This window comes from Mauremys reevesii, linkage group 10 (assembly GCF_016161935.1).
Source record: "Mauremys reevesii isolate NIE-2019 linkage group 10, ASM1616193v1, whole genome shotgun sequence".
Classification (NCBI taxonomy): Eukaryota; Metazoa; Chordata; order Testudines; family Geoemydidae; genus Mauremys; species Mauremys reevesii.
Window position 1 is genome coordinate 26,450,337 of NC_052632.1, and position 19,769 is coordinate 26,470,105.

Consider the following 19,769-nt stretch of genomic DNA (forward strand, 5'->3'; position numbering starts at 1 on the left):
GGCACCTTAGAGACTAACAGACGTATAGGAGCATGAGCTTTTGTGGGTGAATACACCCATGAAAGCTCATGCGCCTATACGTCTGTTAGTCTCTAAGGTGCCACAGGACTCTTTTGCTGCTTTTACAGATCCAGACTAACTGGTACCCCTCTGATACTTGATACCATGTAATTGTCATACAATTTTTTTTGGTATGTTTCTTTACATCGTTAAAGAGGCTAGTGTAGGTATATTTTAACTTCCGCGCCAAATTGCTTTGTAAATATATAAATAGTCATATTTATCCAGTATTTTCTAATAATCTTATTAGTGCTCACTTTGTGGAGTAGCAAACGCAGCCATTCTTATGGCGAACTAGTTGTTTCATCCACTTTCTCAGCAAATGTTTCATAGTGCTCTGCTGAGGTAGTGTATTTCTAAGAATGCAGTATGCCTTGAGAGAAAATATGTATTGTTATTAAAAATCAGTTTAATATAAACTGGAAACACAATTATGCACTAATCATAATTGTGTAGTTACTGTATGGTGTCTCTACAGTGTAGAGAAAAGATTGTTTGAGTGTCTTTACTGTACATTTCCTTACCTTAACTCATTTGGATTTTTAATGTAACCTTATCTCTGCATTTTTTGGTGTGTAATATCTGTTTTTGGGGTGGTTACAGCATCTTTGTAATGTATTTTTACTCTTACATAACTGATATGTTAAAATAGAGTTAAGACTGAGACTACATAGATTTTGTTGTTGTTTTTGGGACTATATTGGGAGGATTTAATTAACTAATTGAAACTATCTGCTGCTTGTCAACCTAATGATAGCAAGTACTATATTTTGCATTTCTCTTGTTCTCAGTATGTGGTTCTTTAAAAAAAAAAAAAAATCAAAAAGGATGAGACACCACATTTTACTGAAGAATGTGTAGTTTTTATAAGTATTTCTCTCTCATCTCTGGACTCCACTGTAGGTTTACATATGCCTCATGAGAGCTCATAATCGCTTGAATAGTAGCGTCCTTCAGGGCTGTGCATGCTTCCTCTGCCTCCTTGTGCTTTTGTGTGGAGTGGCTGAAACCCTCAAGTTCCTTCTCACCTCCCATGGCAGTGAGGTGGAGCTTGGACTGTATTTGACCTGTTTCTTTTTTCTAGGCTTTGGAACTCTTAATTTGTCAAGAAATCTCTTTGCTTTCTTTATTTCAATACTTCTATTAAAAATTTGTTTAAATGGGCATTCTCCTCCCCCCAAAAAGGAAAAGGTCAAGAAGGGGAAGATTCTCCTGCACACCTCCTTGTACAGTGGGGTGAAATGCTTCACACCAACTGTTTGTAATGGTGTACTAGAATCTCACTGGGGTTAAACCTGTCCTTGTCATTGTCTGATGCCTTTACCTACTGATTAGAGAACCTGCTCCAGCATTGTCCTCTTAAACCTTTAGGACTCCATCTGCCACTCGAAGCAGTCTTTCTGGTGATCATTACCTTAGCCAGAAGAGTGAGCAAGTTTCAGGCACTCAGAGTGGAAACTTCTTTCATCTTGTTTCATAAAGCCAGTCGTACTGAGACCTCATGCAAAAAATTAATTCCCAAGGCATTTTCTGATTTCAATTTGCCTGTGTCTTCCAAAGCCACATTCCACACAAGGGGAGAAGACGATCCATATCCTAGATGTATCCAGAGCTCTTCGATGTTGCATCAACAGGACAAAATCTTTTAGACTGTCCCCATGTCTATAGTTGGCTGCTCCAATGGTCAAGGCATTTCATCAGACTTTCAAATGGGTAACTCGTATCTCACTGTGCTACCCAATGGCTGATGTACTTCTCCATTTGACTGTTAAGGGTTGTGCCGTCAGAACCCAAGTGGCATCCTTGTCCTGTTTCTGAAATGTGCTGATATCTGAAATCTGCAAGGCTGCTAAGTGGAGCAGCCATCCATGTTTGTCCAACATTATGCATTGGACTAATAAGAGGCCAAAATTGCAAGAGTGGTACTCCAGTCACTATTCAACAGATGCAATTGAAGCTTCTCATTTCCACCATCCTGAAGAGGGTACTGCTTGCCAGTCATCTGTTATGGGATCCACACTGACACATACTTAAAAAAAAGAACGGTGGTTTTTCGAGTGATTGCTCATGTGCGTTCCACAATAGGTGTGCGTGCTCTCCATATGCACTGGTGCCCTAGCAGTGCCTGTTGGGGAGTGCCCCTAGCGATCCCTGGAGTGGCGCCTCTGTAGTGTGGTATAAGGGGTGCGGCGCGTTCCCCCCCACCCTCAGTTCCTTTTTGCCACCAGTGAAGGTGCATCAGAACTGCTCTGCTCCAGCTTGGCTGCAGCTTCCCTCTTGAACTCTTGTTCGTTCATAGTTAGCACCTGTAGTTTGTGTTAGTTTAGTGCGCCCGGGTCGGGACATGCTCCGGGCTTTAAGTTGTGTGGCACTTGCAGGTGGCCAGTGCCAGTGAGTGATCCGCATGTGGACTGTTTACACTGTCTGGGGAAACCCACCTCAGCGATCGCTGCAAGATTTTCAGATCTTTCAAGCCTCGGACCAAAAAGGAAAGGGACATTTGGCTCCGAGCCATTGTGATGGAGTCGGCATTGACCCCAACTCCAGTGTGCCGCTCCGAATCAGCACCGAGCACCGCAGCGTTGGTGCATGGCGACCCTTCAGTGCCTTTCACCAGCCAGCACCGCTCCCCGTCCATGCAACACTCCAAAAGAGCTAAGAAGAGGTCTTCTCCGCTGAGACACCGGAGCAAGACGGGGGAAAGACTAGACCCATGTTGTGCAGTTCTGGGTTTGGGTCTGGGTTCTGGGTCTGAGTCTAGTCTGGGTCCATGCCGGAGGCCCTGCAAGCGGCCCAGGATGTTATGTTTGTGCCGGTACCAGGGGACCTGCAACCATTGGTTATCCAGTCCAGAGGCAAGCCACCACTTGTATCTCCGCAGTCGCCACCTGGTGGATACCGTTCACAGTCTAGGGAATGTTCCCAACGCCGTTCACTGCTCAGCGACTGTCTCGTGTGCAGTCCACGCCAGTCCCCGTCAACCCCCACCAGGTTGTCTGGCTGGGTACTGACTGGCCGGGGTTTCAGGCACTGCTCCTCCTCGAGGGACCATAAACCTCATGAGGAAAGCGTGCCCCGTCAAGACTGGGACAGACAGCACTGGAGGTCCTAGTCTCTGAGAGGCTACCATAGCCCATCGTTGTACAGGCATCAACACCATTCCCGTTCTTCGTCTCGCTCCAGGACCCTGCCACAGCTCTGCTCCCTCAGTGAGTTGCCGGCGATTGATGCCTGGGACTGTCGCGGATCCGCCCGTCGGACTGGTGGTACTTCTGCTCCTCCACCCTGGGATCACATCTCATGGTTGGCACCATTCCCGACTCCGCTGCTCCTCCTGGTCGTATGCCGGGTGCAGCAGCAGGTCATACGCCCGGCCTCCCTTCGTAGTCATCAATCAATGGGTCAGGCTGAACAGCCTGCTCCATTGGTGCCACAGCAGGTGCAGTGGCACCAGGCTCCTTGGCTGGCACCATGGTACCAATGGGTCCCATGACCTCCGGCGCAGCCCCTAGTGGTGACTTGTTTGGTGGCCAGAGCCTCAGAGAGACTGTCGGCCTCCCTATCTCAGCCTCCTAGGAAGGAGTCAGTGGGGCGTTCATCACCGGTTCTGCGCCCAGAGGGCAACCAAGTGGTGGGACTTCCAGCACCAGTGGGTACACAGAGTACTGCACCCTCATTCTCCCTGATGAGGCAATTACGGCCCCTCCTCCACCTGTTCCACAGGAGGACTCCAAGGCCAACCAGGAACTGTTGAAAAGGGTCGCTTCAAGCCGAGAAGGTGGAGGAATCTTCAGACTCCCTCTTCAACGTCATCTCAGCCTCAGCACCAGGCAGGGTGGCCCTCCCACTCCATGAAGGGGTGGCAAAGATTTTGAATGCCTTGTGGCAATCCCCGGCTTCCTTGCCCCCAGCCTCTAAGAGGGAGGAACAGAAGTACTTCGTGTTTGCGAAGGTGCATGAATACCTGTACACCCACCCTGCCCCCAACTCCCTAGTGGTTGAATCGGTCAACCACAGGGAGAGGCAAGGCCAACCAGCCCCTACTCTGAAAAATAAAGACTCAAGGAGACAGGACCTATTTAGGGAAGAGGTTTATTCGTCCTCAAGTTTCCAGTTAAGGGTGGCGGACCACCAAGACCTCCTGGGGAGGTACAAGTTCAATTTGTGGGGCGCTCTGCCCAAATTCGAGGACTCCCTCCAAGAGCGTGACAAGGAGTTCAAGGCTCTGGTGGAGGAGGGTACAGCGGCTGCCAGGGCGACCCGTCAGGCAGTGTTGGATGCCGCGGATAGGGCTGCAAGGTCTAAGGCCTCTACAGTGTCCACGAGGAGGGCATCGTGGCTCCTGCTGTCTGGGCTGTACAGCGAGGCGCAGAACTCTTAACAGGACCTTCCATTCAATGGCAAGGCCCTGTTTTGCGGAACAGACAGACGTGAAATTGCATGGCCTGAAGGATTCCTGAACAAGATTAAAGACCCTTGGCCTCTATGTCCCGGCCCTGGCTAGGACCAAGTTTAAGCTGCAGCAGCTCCTACCCAGGCCACCCACTCTAAATATGAGCCCCCTTATATTAAAAAAAAAAAAAAAAAGTCAAGGGACTATAAGAAACACCGGCAGAGGCAGTCCCAGTCTGCCCACCACCTCGGCCCTCCGACGGTAGACAGGCGGGAAAGCGCCAGTTTTGACGGGACGCCCGGGGGCAACTTACCAGTTCATACCAGGGATCCACCCGTAGTAAAGCTTCCCTTCTCTAACTGTTTGCTCTTTCTCCCGGAGTGGTCGTGGCTGAACTCAGACCGATGGGTCCTCAACACCATCTCCGGGGGCTACACCGTACAGTTTACCTCTACCTCGCCTGCCCACCCTCCATCTCCATCCCTCCTGGAACCCCTCTCACGAGGCCCTGCTCAAGCAGGAGGTGTGGCGGCTCGTTGGCCTAGGAATGGTGGAAGTGGTACCAGCAGAGTTCAGACACAAGGGTTTCTACTCCTGCTACTTGGTTATCCCGAAGGCCAGAGGAGGGCTCAGGCGCATCCTGGACCTGTGAGGCCTGAACCAGTGCATGGTAAAACTCAAGTTTCGCATGGTCTCTCTGGCCTCCATCATCCCCTCTCTAGATCCCGGGGACTGGTATGTCTCCCTCGATCTGCAGGACACATACTTCCACATTACGTATATTTGAGAGGCACAGATGCTTCCTCCATTTCACAGTTGGGCAGGAACACTACCAATTTATGGTCCTCCTGTTTGGCTTGTCCACTGCTCCCAGGGCATTCACAAAGTGCATGTCTGTGATAGCAGCCTACCTTAGACGTCGTGGGGTTCAGATCTTTCTCTATTTCGACGACTGGCTGGTCAAGGGCAGCTCCAGATTGCAGGTGCAGGATCACGTGGCCCTCGTCCTGTCCACATGTGCCACTCTGGGCCTGTTGGTAAAAAACACCAAGTCCACGTTTGTCCTGGTGCAGCACATAGTTCATTGGGGTAGTCCTGGACGCGACATCGGCCAAGGCCTCCCATCCACCGGACAGGCTCGACACCCTAAGGGAGCTCATCGGCAGAGTCACAAGGTTCCCCGTGACCACAGCCAAAGCATTCCTCCAGCTCCTGGGTCACATGTCAGCATGCACATATGTGGTTCACCACGCCAGACTCAGGAAGAGGCCCCTCCAGCTCGCCTCAGTGTTCTCCCAGTCCAGAGACAGGATGGACAAAGTCTTCACTGTGCCTGAACCAGTGATCGCCTCCTTATAATGGTGCTCAAGGTGCACTTGGTGGCCATATTGGCCTTCCACCCACTTGTGCAGGGCCACATGGTATTCTCCCATCCTATGACTGGTCGATTCCTTAAGGTATTGGAACATCTTTTCCCGTATGTTAGGCCCCCAGTCCAGCAGTAGGACCTGAACTTGGTGCTGGCCTGGTTGACAGGTCCCCCGTTTGAGCCGCTAGCTACATGCTTCTGGTCGCACCTCTTGTGGAAGGTAGCCTTCCTGGTGGCAATTACGTTAGCTAGACAGGTCTCAGAGCTCAGGGCCCTGACCTCCGAACCCCCGTACACTCTGTTCTACAAGGATAAGGTCTAGCTCCAACTCTCCTTCGTTCCTCCCCGAGGTGGTCTCCACCTATCACATGGGTCAGGACATCTTCCTGCCAGTGCTCTGTCCCAAACCCCATGCATCCTGTGGGGAACGCCGCCTCCACATGCTGGATGTGAGATGGACTCTGGCCTTTTACCTGGAACGCATGAAGCTGTTCAGGAAATCCTCGCAGCTGTTCATCACATTTTTTAATAATAACAGTTTATCAAAACTATTCGAGATTTTAAAAGACCTCAGTCCCTGGAAAAATCATGGAGCAGGTTCTCAAGGAATCAATTCTGATGCACTTCGAGGAGAGGAAAGTGATCAGGAACAGTCAACATGGGTTCACCAAGGGCAAGTCATGCCTGACTAACCTAATTGCCTTCTATGATGAGATAACTGGCTCTGTGGATGAGGGGAAAGCAGTGGACGTGTTATTCCTTGACTTTAGCAAAACTTTTGATATGGTCTCCCACAGTATTCTTGCCGGCAAGTTAAAGAAGTATGGGCTGGATGAATGGACTATAAGGTGGATAGAAAGCTGGCTAGTGGCTCCATGTCTAGTTGGCAGCCGGTATCAAGCGGAGTGCCCCAAGGGTCGGTCCTGGGGCCAGTTTTGTTCAATATCTTCATTAATGATCTGCACCCTCAGCAAGTTTGCAGATGACACTAAACTGGATACACTGGAGGATAGGGATAGGCTACAGAGGGACCTAGACAAAAATTGGAGGATTGGGCCGAAAGACATCTGATGAGGTTCAACAAGGACAAATGCAGAGTCCTGCACTTAGGACGGAAGAATCCCATGGACTGCTACAGACTAGGGACCGAGTGGCTAGGCAGCAGTTCTGCAGAAAAGGACCTAGGGGTTACAGTGGATGAGAAGCTGGATATGAATCAACAGTGTGCCCTTGTTGCCAAGAAGGCTAATTTTGGGCTGTATATAAGTAGGAGCATTGCTAGCAGATCGAGGGACATGATCGTTCCCCTCTATTCGGCATTGGTGAGGTCTCATTTGGAGTACTGTGTCCAGTTTTGGGCCCCACACTACAAGAAGGATGTGGAAAAATGGGAAAAAGTCCAGCAGAGGGCAACTAAAAAAAAAGTACTATAGTGCAACGAAAACGATTAGGGGGCTGGAGCACATGATTTATGAGGAGAGGCAGAGGGAACTGGGATTGGTTTAGTCTGCAGCAGAGAAGAATGAGGGGGGATTTGATAGCTGCTTTCAGTTACCTGAAAGGGGGTTCCAAAGAGGATGGATCCAGGCTGTTCTCAGTAGTAGCAGATGACAGAACAAGGAGTAATGGTCTCAAGTTGCAGTGGGGGAGGTTTAAGTTGGATATTAGGAAAAACTTTTTCACTAGGAGGGTGGTGAAGCACTGGAATGGGTTACCTAGGAAGGTGGTGAAATCTCCTTTCTTAGAGGTTTTAAGGTCAGGCTTGACAAAGCCCTGAGTGGGATGATTTAGTTGGGGATTGGTCCTGCTTTGAGCAGAAGGTTGGACTAGATGACCTCCTGAGGTTCCTTCCAACCCTGATATTCTATGATTCCAAGTCATTCCTTATAGTTCCGGTTCATTTTGTCTTTCTGGCCCTTGTCTCCATTCGTTGTTTGAAAGCAGTGGTGTTGCCCTCACATCTGGGTTAGGACTCAGAAGAACATCTCCAGAAGTATGGGACTTTGTCTGTGGGAAAAGATGACATTCCTGTAACCACCTTTTCTCCCAAGTGTCTGGCTTGAGGCTGTTGGGGGCGTGGAGAGAGAAAAGAGGAAATACTCAAAGTACCCTTTTTTTTTTTTTTTTTTTAAACTTTGGAGGCAGGAGTGACATACAGCATGAAATCAGACAGAACTGAGTGAGGGAACTGCAAATGGCAGTCTGCAGAGCTGCTCTGGAAGAATGGGGAAAGTTACTGTCATATTTGCGGCTACTAACACTGTTTAATAACTTATCACCCCATCAGCAGCATCTCTCTGCATGTGCCACTGATCCATTCGAGTTCCATAATACAGGTCCTTTGTTTGTGTAACATGGAACCAGAGCCTTTAGCCATTGCTGATGTGGGCATTATAACAAACTTATGCCTCAAATGCTATTCCAGACTCTTCTGTACGTTGCTACTTTGCCTTCCTTCAAGTCAATAAGTTGAAGTCAGGGATGGAAAGTAGGAAAACTGATCTTATTTAAAAATATATAAACTGCTTACTTTAAGTCTTCAGGCTAGTAGCTGTCTTTGTTATATTGCTTGTACAGTGCCTTTCATATGGGACTGGGACCTCTGACATACCTCCTCAATATATATAAATAGGTTTAATGAACTTAAATTGTGCTGTTTAGATGTAGATTATTTGTTACACAAAATTGTAAGTGAATTTATATTTTCTTGTATTTGAGGATACATCTTAAGTTGTGATACTTGTTTAACTAATGAGAAAATGTATTGAATCCATTGTTTACCTAATGTGCCCTTTTGCAAGTTTTATATAAAACACTGAATTGGATGAAATGATTAACTTACAAGAGTAGCTACCAAGTGTAGAAAATTCTCTAGTGCCGTCCATTTGGTTAATCTATATTTTTCTTTCTGTTGTCAGAATATGAGTGATGCAATGGCTATCCTACATAAGCTACAGACAGGTCTGGATGTGAACGTGAAGTTCACTGGTGTACGAGTTTTTGAATACACACCTGAATGCATAGTGTTTGACCTTCTTGATATCCCTTTGTACCATGGATGGTTAGTGGATCCTCAGGTAAGCAAAATAGCTTAGATGATTTATCTATTTCCTGTCTGAACTATTTTACGTTTTATTGGGGGAATGTTTGAAGAGCTTCAAATTTGTGTATGGCACATGAGAATTTTCAGATTCTTGTTTAATTTTAACCTAAGGCTTATAGTCTCTTTTGTTGTGTAGACAGGAGTCACAGTGAGCTGATCATGGTTTTTTTTGAGTCTGCACCCAGAAAGATTAAAATTTCACCTTGAAGAGTTATGTGAATCATACTGGTCATTTTAAGGCACTATAACTTCACAATGATTGAATGTTAGAAAGTTCCAGACTTTAGACAAGTCTATTTTACATCCAAAATAGTGCAAAATAGCACTGCTGGTCTAGGGTATTGAGTTTTATTTTGCCCTTTCCAGGAGTGGTATTCATTTCTTACCTTGATTGCTCGTATAAGAATTTGAACACTAAGAAGTTAGTGAACATGTGACTTCCCTCCTTCCTGAAATTCCTACCTGTTTTTAGCAGCTTCTGTTTCAAGAACCCAGAGTATTAAAACCAAGTAAGAATAAGTGATATAATTTTGTTTAAGGTGGGCTGGCTGAGGTGCCATGCAATTAAGAAAGGAAGGTGATACTGTTTGGCTGGGGAGTTATATGGCTAGAGTAGCCTGTCTATTTGATTGTTGTGTCCCTAGTGATTTGTGACTCTGTCTTGTAATCATCTAGGCTTTTTTCTAGGTGTGTTTTTTATTTCACCTGGCAATTTTCATGGCCAGAAAATGTTTTCATCTCATTTTAGCACTATAGACAGCAACCCATCTCTCTCTGACACGCACCCTACATCTGTAGTCCAGACCTTTGGGAACTCAATGGGTGATAACATTGGAGAACAGGAGAAACAATAGTTGTTGTAGTTTTGGCCAAGGGAGACGCGCACATTGGCGTTCCAAAACTTTTCTGGTTTCCTGTTTGCTTCCAGGTGCAAATCAAGCCTTTCATACTGATATCAATAGTAATTTATTATTAGGTTAGTCCCTTGTGGCACCAGCTATGACTGAAGCACCACTGACTTAGAAACACATGAAGAAGTAATCCATGGTCTGAAGAACTTAGATTTTAAGTTGGTATTTACCAAGTTTTTTTTTTCCCAACTACTTGGGCATCTGACTCTGTGATCTTCCAATATGGTTTAAATCAGCTGATATGCTCATGTTATAGTTTATAGAGCTGAGTATTTTGAGATTTGGTGGGGAGGATGTCTTAATGGAGGAACCTTAATTCTGGAAACATTTTCCGTGCTGATCTAACAGAGCCAGAATTTCCTTAGCTTTTTACATTATTTCTTTAATGTAAAAAGCTAACTGTTCCCTCAGGTATTTCTCTAAGGGAATGAGGATGGAAAATTATTTATGTAACAGTTAACATCTACATTTTCAGTTTAGTTGGCGTTAGTTAACTGATTTTGTATAGATCAAGATTTATATGAGCTCCCAGAGACAACTGTGGCAGACATGGTGTGGTTTTTTTGTTTTTTTTTAAATTGTGAAAACTTTGTAATAGCCTTTCTAAAAATAGGAATGCATTATTTTTTGTATGCTAAATGTTTGAGTATTAAAAAAGGGGGAACAATACTAAATGAAGCCATCTAATTTTAACTTTTCTTTGGGATCCTCTGGAACATACATGTAAGTGATTTGCAGCACATTATAATGTATTCTAAAAAGCACAAAGAAATGTGGCTTAAGTAGGCATGTATTGATCGATTTTTATGTGATGCACATGACACAGATTCCGCAGAATCAAAGTTTTCACATTTAAAAGATAAAGTTTGTAACCCTCATAGTTGCAGAGCATCTTCCAGATGTGTACCAAGTACAACTAATGCAGTTTCATCTGCCTGAGTCTGTAGAGTGCCTGCAACAATGGCTCTGGAAAGTATGAAGGCATGATACAGAAAAAAGGGAATAAGGAAGGAAGGGAGGGGGTGATTTCTTTATTTTGGTTTTTTTTAAATAAAAAGCAACATATTTTGCACTAAGTGAAGCTGAATGTGCCAATAACACTTAGTTGAAAAAAATAATAACTGAAAGTTCAGGTATTGCTTCAAAGGCTGATTCTACCCCTGATCTTTATGCAGATCTCCCACTGATATAATTGAATATTCTACTGTGTATTGAGGGCAGTGTGAGTATGAAACTTAAACCCTAGCTCCATAATTAAAATGGAATTCTGCACTCTCTGCAAAACATGCAACATCCTTGGGTTAAGGCATCTTGAACTAGGGCTATGTATTGACCTTAGTGTGGTATAGCCAAAAGACTAAAATCTCTTGTGGACAATTTATTTTTCATGTATTTTTTCTTATGAACAATTTCAGTAGGCACACAGGAACAAACAATGGATTTCCTGTTTTTCATAAAGATAAATGAATTATTTGTTTTTCCAGATTGCTGACATTGTGAAGGCAGTTGGTAATTGTAGTTACAATCAATTGGTGGAGAAGATAATCTGTTGTAAACAGTCGAACAACAGTGAGCTGGTTAGTGAAGGTGGGTGAACACTGCCATTGTAATATTTTTCTTCTTTCATTACTGGAACTAATGAAGCGCAGTATCAGTTTATACATTTTTAAAAATTATTTAACTTTTTTAATTATACATTTTGCATATTGGCCTACTGTATATGTAGTCTGTCACGTAGTGGTGACATCCATGTGATAAACTGCATTAATCATGCACATTAAATCTTCTCAACAGTATCTTTGCCCATTAAACCATCTGCACTGGGATTGTCCTCTGTGGGTGGAATTTACAAAGCTTTGCAAACCTCTGAGCGCTGCTATTTTTAAATTTTAAAAAGCTGGAGAAATCTCTCTCACAGAATTTCATTAGTTTGAGGTCTTATGGGCAACATTCAGTCATGGGTCAGTGACAGATTTCAGATCTGCTATGTCTCAACATATCATGTCTAGACATAGGAACTTTATCATTTGGAAAGGGGGAAATCACTATTAGAAAGATATAGTACTTCTACACATGGTAGGTATCAAGATTTCAGATTGGAAACATAAAGAAAAGCTATTATTATACATTATTGTTGAGATTTGCCATGTATCAGCTGTTCTTTCTGTGGTTTGTGCCTTTGGACTCTGTAATAAGGGAGCCTTCCTTTACTGGTGAAGGGATATGAAAAATAGTGCCAGTAAAAATGCACATGTGTGAACTGCACATGTGAGTGAACATGTATTTCACAAAAAAATAAAATATATTCAAATCTATTTTTGTTCTAAAGTTTGATCCATAGACTATAGTTGAATCAGGCAGGGATGAAGTTTTGGAAGCCTGATTAGTGGCTCATTATGTTAGTTGCACTGTGAGAGGCAGAGAGCCTAATCGGTACTGGGGGTCATCCGTGATAGTTCTACAGAAAACACAGGAGCTTAGAATTTTGCTTTCAACTTTTCAGTTACAGCAAAGTGCTCTGAAAATAAGTATTTATCATCACATACTCAGTTTTCTATTCAACTGCAAGTATATGTAAGGAGTTTGAAGAGCTAAAGATTATTCTTGAAACTTCAGGACTGGTGCCAAACGTTATTCTTCTTCCCCTACAGATAGCCTTACTTTAATACTTTGGATCCACTTCTATTTAAACTTCAATCAAAATGTCATGGGTAGACTCATTTTTAATTTAGTAGTCTTTACAATACTATTTCTAAATATGCCACTGAAGCCATTATGAAAATGTTTGTCAATATCAGAAGGGGTGTAGCACAAGCCTGACCAGTGTTTAGTTCCACAAGGCTTTGTGACTTTTGCAAACACTCCAGCCTCTTCAATTCCATAAGGTTTTATACTTGAGGCAGTGTGTTACAGAGGACAGGTATGACACTCTGTACCTTAAAGTAGCACCCAGGGACCCCCAATATTCATCACTATCATATGATTATGATGGGTTTTGTACAAAGTATGCCTTGTGAGGTATCATTTAACAAGTCTTGTTCTGTTGAACATTTAATATCCTGTTGGACTGTATGTACTATCATTGTTTGTGAAGTTATTAAGTATTGCTGTATGTGTTATTGAAATACGTTGTGAGGTTGGGAATGCCCACAGCCAGCCTTTCAGTTACAACAAAGGAGGCCCAAGACAGCATTAATTGGCCAAGAAAACAATCCACTATCCCAGAGGCTCCTTAGAGCAGTGGAGATTGCTTGCCCAATGGGGACTGACTGATCCCCGCGTACAGCAAGGATCTTTCTAGCAGCTAGAGGAAAGTATAAAAAGAGAAACAGTGACATCACTTGGCCTCTCTCCCCCACCCCCATCTCAACACCTGGAAGCACATCTGGAAGACAAAGATTTTGAGCTGGGGAAGTTTGGTCTCAGGCTGGAAGGTAGTCCAGTCTATGAGTATTGAGGAATTGTAACCTCTGTTAGGGTGAGACACTCCTTGATTCAAATCTTGTTTAGTCTGTTAGAAATGCAGTTTAAATTCTAACTATTTTATTTCTTAACTAACCAGCTTTGATCCCTGTGCCTGCCACTTAAAATCTATCTTTCTGTAGTCAATAAATCCTGTTTTTTATTTTACCTAAAAGTGTGTTTTGGTGGAAGTGCTTGGGAAATCTCAGCTTCAATTACAAAAGCTGGTGCATATCCTCTGAAGAAATGGTGAACTAAATATGAACTTATACTGGTCAGGCATCTGACCAGTGCAGATGGTACATGGGGTATAAGGCTGGGGAGCTGAGGGGAATTGGCTGGAGTCTCTCTATTGATGGTTCGTGAGTGACTGGGAGATCATTCATGTAACTCAGTTGAGTGTGTCCTTGGCTGTGTAAGTGCAATACCTGTTAGAGCAATGGTTCTTCGAGTGGTTGTTCATGTCCATTCAAAGTAGGTGTGCACGCGCCGCGTGCACGCCAGCCGGAAGATTTTCCCTAGCAGCGTCCGTAGGGTCAGCCCGGGCGCCCCCTGGAGTGGCGCCACTGCGGCGCCCTATAAAGGTGCCCACCGACCCTCCACCCCTTCAGTTTCTTCTTACCACTGGTGACGGCTAGCTGGAACTTCTCTTGCGCATGGCAAGTCTGCAGTGTCCTATCCTTAGTTTAGTCCATGTATAAAGTTGTATTATAGTTAGCCCCCCCCCCGACTTTCATCGCCCGCTGGGGCATGCCCGGGTCCCCCGGGTTAAAACTTTGCAAGGATTGCGGGAAATTCATGCCCAAGAGTGACCCACACTCTGCATGTTTAAGGTGCCTCGGAGAGAGCCACCAAAAGGACCGGTGCTCTATCTGTAGAGGCTTCCGCCTGCAAACTCTCAAGGACAGGGCTCAAAGACTTAGAGTCCTCCTGATGGAGGCGGCCCTACAGCCACCCTCAGACCTGGAGCCGGCCGAGGCGGTGCCCAGCACGTCTTCGGTGCGGAGCGCCCCGGCACCGACATCAGGACTTATGGCCTAGCCCAAGTCGTCAAAGACCCGGCACCGGATGGAGTCGGGTCATAGGAAGTCGGCCTCAGTGCGGCACCGCTTGCCTTCGCCAGTGCCCACCAAGAGGAGGAAGCTGGTGAGGGATAGGTCACCCCACCAGGATCCGGGGCCGATGCCGTCCGCGACTGCAAGCAGACAGGCCGGGCTACAGCCCTCGGCGGTTCCGTCGACTCCCGCACTGCAGAGAGGGCGGTTGAGTCCGGACAGGCCTAATTCCCTGGACCTTAGCGGCGACTTACGCCCCCCTTTGACGCCGGAGGCGTTCGAGGCAGCCTCCGGTCTGATGGGACTCTCGGCGCCAGCCTCCCCACACTGCAAGGAGTTGCCTACGGTGGTCCGTCCCCCAGTGCAGTCTAGGGGCAAGCCGGCCATGCTGTCGCCTCCCTCACCGCACCACGCAGACGGCACCGGACCAGACGAGAGGCCCACCGCAGCCTCCACACCGCTCTCCAGCGGCACCGGGTGCTGCTCCTCCCCAGGTCCTCATACTCAGAGACCTCAGACTCAGAGGTGGACTCCTATCGCTCCAGTCGGTCGCTGAGCAGGAGATCGGTGTCCCTCTCTCCTCTGCTGCAGCAGCCCCCGAACTAGAGCTGGGAAGGTGTGTGGGGGGGTCTCTCCCCTGCCACAGCAGCCATAGAGCTGAGCCTGGGAAGGAGGGCCATTTCTCCCCAGCAGCTGCAGCCCTGGAGCTGGGGAAAGTTGCCTCTGTCTGGCTGCCGCAGCCCTGCACATCCCAAATTCCCCCACCCCCTCTTCTCACCCCACTGCCGCCTCCCACCTACCCCCTATTCCCTTCAAGGCCACCACCTCACCTTACATGTGCGTCTTCTCCAGGGTCCAGGCACCAGTGGAGCCACATCTGTGTGGCTCCACTAATTAGGTGGGTGGTACTTCATTCTCTCATGTGCGGCCACCCAGCCGTGCACCTTCGAGGGAACTATCTGCGGAGCACCTGAATGGAGCTCGTGGACCAGTGGTGGTCCGTGGACTACAGTTTTAAGAACCTCTGTGTTAGAGGCTTGTAGCTTGACATCAGCCTCACAATGTGAGAGGCAACCCAGGCTGGCAGGTTTGGAGGTCTCAGCAGTCCCACAGTCCAGGTTGCACCCGGGGACTCTCTCAAATCCTATTCCAGTGCCCTATTGTGACCAACTTAGGTTTTATTCCTGGTATTACTCCTAAATAATAGTACTTGGGGGGAAAAAATATCCTATAGGTCAACTAGGTAAACACGTAACCTCAGATTTTTAAAAAGTATTTAGGCATTGCTGCCCTCAGTGTTGTAACTCCTAATTGATTTAGGAGCCTAAATTTCATATTAAAAAGTGATTTAGGCAGTGCACTCAGCAATGCCTAATTAAGAGCCCAAATAATGGCCTTGATCCACTTGAAACTTTAAAGTTGCAGACTGATATGTGCATTTGCTCTAAATTGATGACTAAAAGCCAGTTTGTTTTAACAAGTATAAAATTCTTATGTAAATATAATAAAGGGGCTACCTTTTAGCTCCCATTACATTGTGGGAAGAAATACCCCTGTGCTATCCACCTCTACCTGGAATCCTTTCTGCTAGTTACCATCTTCCCTGCATAGGCAGACACCATCCAGAACCACAACATGAATGCTTCACTCAAAATTTAGAATAAATATGACTTGGTTTGAGTGTATAGGAAATATTGTTGGGGAAAGTGGTAATTTTCCATATTATTAAATACAACCATTTTAGGTTTTCTACAGAGTTATGAAATTTTAACTCATTTTGTGTGTATTTAGAAGTGGCTGCCAAATAACAGATTGTGGAGCTTTATAATAGGCCTGTACCATGATGATAAGAGAATTACAGAATTGTTTACAGAATTTACAAGAATAAAGGTAATAGTGGAATACAAATAAGATTTACAGTGCTGATATATAGTCTTGATATATTGGTCAATCTAACAAAAGCATTGTCAGCTGTACAAAATTGGCAAGTCTTCAAAGCTCAGCTGTTTTGGAGCTAGATGTTTGAAAAATGAACATTTTTTTTTCATTCTTACCTAACCAAAAAACAACTGAAGATTTTGGTTGGCGTTTTCAGAAAAGTTCATCTTTGGATAGGGACCAGGTATGGAAAAACATCTTAAAAATGTGACTACTGTTTTGGAAAATCCTGCAACCATGTAAAACTGTTTAAATTTAACTGTTTTGAAAACCTGAGGTATTTGTTGGCTTATAAGAAGCCTGAACTAGAGCAAGTGCAAGAATGTTAAAATGAATAATCCTTTATGAAGGCTCTAATATGATTGAATTTTCAATATGCTCATAAGGGAACACATCACTTATCCCTTTTTTACAATCTGTATTGAACAGCTTTATAGTCCAGACTGTTGGGGGGGCGGGGGAAATGTTGAAAATAGGTGAGTAACTGGCTCTGGTAGTGAAATGCCTCTGACAGTGTTGGTAAAAATTATGATTTGCTCAGCAGATGGTTCCTGCTGTGGAGGATATTTTTGATTTAAGACTTCGAAAATTGCTTTAAGTACATGTAAAGTACATTTTTAAAGCTGATCTGAAGAGTGAGAGATGCACAAAAAATGGTTGCATACTTTTTTGTGCATCTTCATAATGCATAAAGACACACACACACACACACACACACACACACACACACACACACACACACACACACACACATATTTTTCAGGCTATGCGTGGTTTTTTATTTAGTTCATATCTTACTAATATCAGAAATGCCAAGTCCTATTTTCCTTTTTTTAGTTTGAGGCCTTCCTTACAGGACCTGGAGATGTGAACTGGGATCCTGGGAAGGTTAGATAGCTTTTCTTTTGCTAGGGAGGCATTTGATCTCAATAGATGGTAATAAAGCGGACAATTTTAAATAGCGTGAATAGAAACCTATTTCCCCCTCTCATTTCTTTTTCTTGGTATCTGCAATGTCATAATATTACTAGTTCTCCAGCAGTCTATATTCCATAGACTCGTCCAGGAAAAATGACTAGACCTGAATTACTACTAAAGTGTGGTGGGAGACAGCCAATCTGTGTCTGTTGCTTAGGGGAGTCCCATGTCTCCCAGAAGTACAACTTATGTCTAGCCCTCAAGTCCAGGGCAAAGAAAAATAGGGAGATTAAACTGAGACTGCTAATGATAGAATGTTCCCTTCAGTCAGCTTCTAAGTCAGGTCAGTAAATCAACCTATACATCTGTCTCCAGACAGATCCAGCACCCCACAGGCTTCCCTTGAGAGAGTCCTTTTGAAGCCTTCAGGGAAGGTTTCCAAACAGAGGAGCATGGACTCTTAAGGAGCCAGCTCTGAAAAGGTCTAGTTCCTTGGTGAGATCTGTCTCCAAAGCCTTGACATCTCTACTTGTTACCTTCTGAGTTGAAGGATTCCTCCTCCAGTACCAGTGGGGCCATAAAATCCCAGAGCACAAAGGAAAGACTTGGTTCTGTTAGGGCCTTGGTAACCTCTACCGGCAAGGAAGGCAAGCTTAGAGAGTTGGGACTGGCACTGAGTTCAGCCCAACTGTCGGTACCTATGCACGTAGCCCCTCAAGCAACAGCACCAGACACCATCAGTGTCTACCTTGGTATGTCCACCGTTGGCTTTGGCAACCGTGGTCTCAGCTACTGCAATGGTACTGCTCCCCCACTCAGTACCATAGGAATTCAGCTATACTAAGGACCTCTCGATGGATGAACCAGAGTCTCCACTCCTGAGTACGGAGTATCTTTTGATACTGAAACCTGATCTTTGGACTACTGTCCTCCAGTAGTGCAGGATTCTCCACTGTTTCCTGTAGGTGCTCCCCCTTTGGATCAGATAGAGGAGAATGAAGGAGACTTCCAGTCAGTATCCTCTATTTCTGTTCATGATTCTCCACACATCCATTCAGGATCCCATTCTCTGAAAGTCATAGGGAAGATGAGGCTCATTTATCAAGGGTGGTGAAACGGTGCATGCCACTCCCATGTCTGTATGGGTCCCCCAGTGGCCATTCTGGGGCCCCGAGCTGCTTAACAAAGTATCGGTGGTCTTGCAAAAATCTGAGAGGGCAAAGTTGTATAGCACTCTCCTCCCCAGCAGGGGATGTTTGAGGAGCAGGAAGCTAGGGTGCATAAGGAGGCCATTCTTGAATCTGGATGAGGTGGTTATGCCTCCACTACCACCCCAGGCCAGTGATTTTCAGCAATTTAAAGGCTTCATAAAGAGGGTAGCTGACACTCTTTGTATTCTTCTCAAGGAGGTCAAGGATTCACAGCACAAAGTGTTGAATATCTTGTAGTCAGCAACACTCCTCAAAGGTGTGTTACCAATCAATGAGGTGCTCCTAGATCTCACTAAGATGATTCGGCAGATACTTGCCACTATTCTACCCATGTGTAAAAGGGTGGATAAGAAGTGTTTATGTTCCCCCTAGGGATTTTTGTTCTCCCATCCCCCACCCAACTCCCTGGTGGTGGATGCGGTAAACAAGGGTGGGGAGGCAGCACTTCTCTCCCCCAACCCCACCCCCACCCCCATCTGAGATAGACCAGAAAAGGCTGGATCCCTTTGGGTGAAAGGTCTATTAATCAGCAACCCTTCAGTTCAGGATCACGAATTATCAGGCAGTGATAGCCACATATAGTTTTACAAATTATAACGAATTCATGGCTTTTGTTGAATGTCTGCCAAAAGAACATAGGGTGCAATTCCAGTCCATCGCAGAGAGCCAGTTGGTGGCCAGAACTGCTGTGGACACTGCTTCCAGGTCCTTCTCCATGGCAGTGATTATGAGAGGGCATTATGGTTCCATCGTTCAGGGGTTTTGAGAGAAGCACAGAACAGCGTGGAAGACTTCCCCTTCAGTAGTAAACTTCTTGGAGGCCATGGATGAGTCCTAAAGGACTCCAGGGCTCTTTTGTGATCTCAGGGCATATATACACCTGCCTATAAGAAAAGGGTTTAGTAGGTCACAGACTGCCCAGAGATCACATCCTACTCTGTTTTCCAGATCCCATAGATCCACTGAACCACCCACAAAGACATTTTAGAGAAAGAGGGTTGCACAACCGTTCTCCATGACCACCCAGCCTTTGAAGCAACAGTTTTGGGTTGGTTGAGGGTCTAAATCCACCTGTGCCTCCTGGATTTACAGCTGTGCCTATTAGCCTACCTCCCTCCTTTGGAGACCAGCTTGCCTACCTCCACCATGGTTGGAGGCAGATCACTACAGACAAGTGGGTCATAGAGGTCATAACATCAGGTTAAACCATCCATTTTACGTTATTCCCACGTTCATCCCCCTTCCCTGTCCTTCAGGGCCCCTCTCATTAGCTTTTATTGAGACAAGAAGTGAACTCTCTCCTTTGATTAGGAGCAGTAGAGCCAGTTCCTCCTCCTCACAAAGGGCAA

At 45.5% G+C, this 19,769-nt stretch overlaps 1 protein-coding gene across 8 annotated transcripts in view; it reads left to right on the plus strand.

Moving 5' to 3' along the window:
* Positions 1-19,769, plus strand: part of MINDY2 (MINDY lysine 48 deubiquitinase 2) — a 102,796-nt gene that overhangs the window by 38,114 nt on the left and 44,913 nt on the right. For all 8 annotated transcript variants that reach the window (XR_005585757.1, XR_005585756.1, XR_005585758.1 and 5 more), the window contains 2 exons: positions 8,741-8,899; positions 11,321-11,423. Coding sequence is in view for 5 of the 8 variants with exons in the window: in XM_039492816.1 (XP_039348750.1) it covers positions 8,741-8,899; positions 11,321-11,423 (262 nt within the window). In the remaining 3 variants the exon portion in view is untranslated. The remainder of the gene's footprint in view (positions 1-8,740; positions 8,900-11,320; positions 11,424-19,769) is intronic.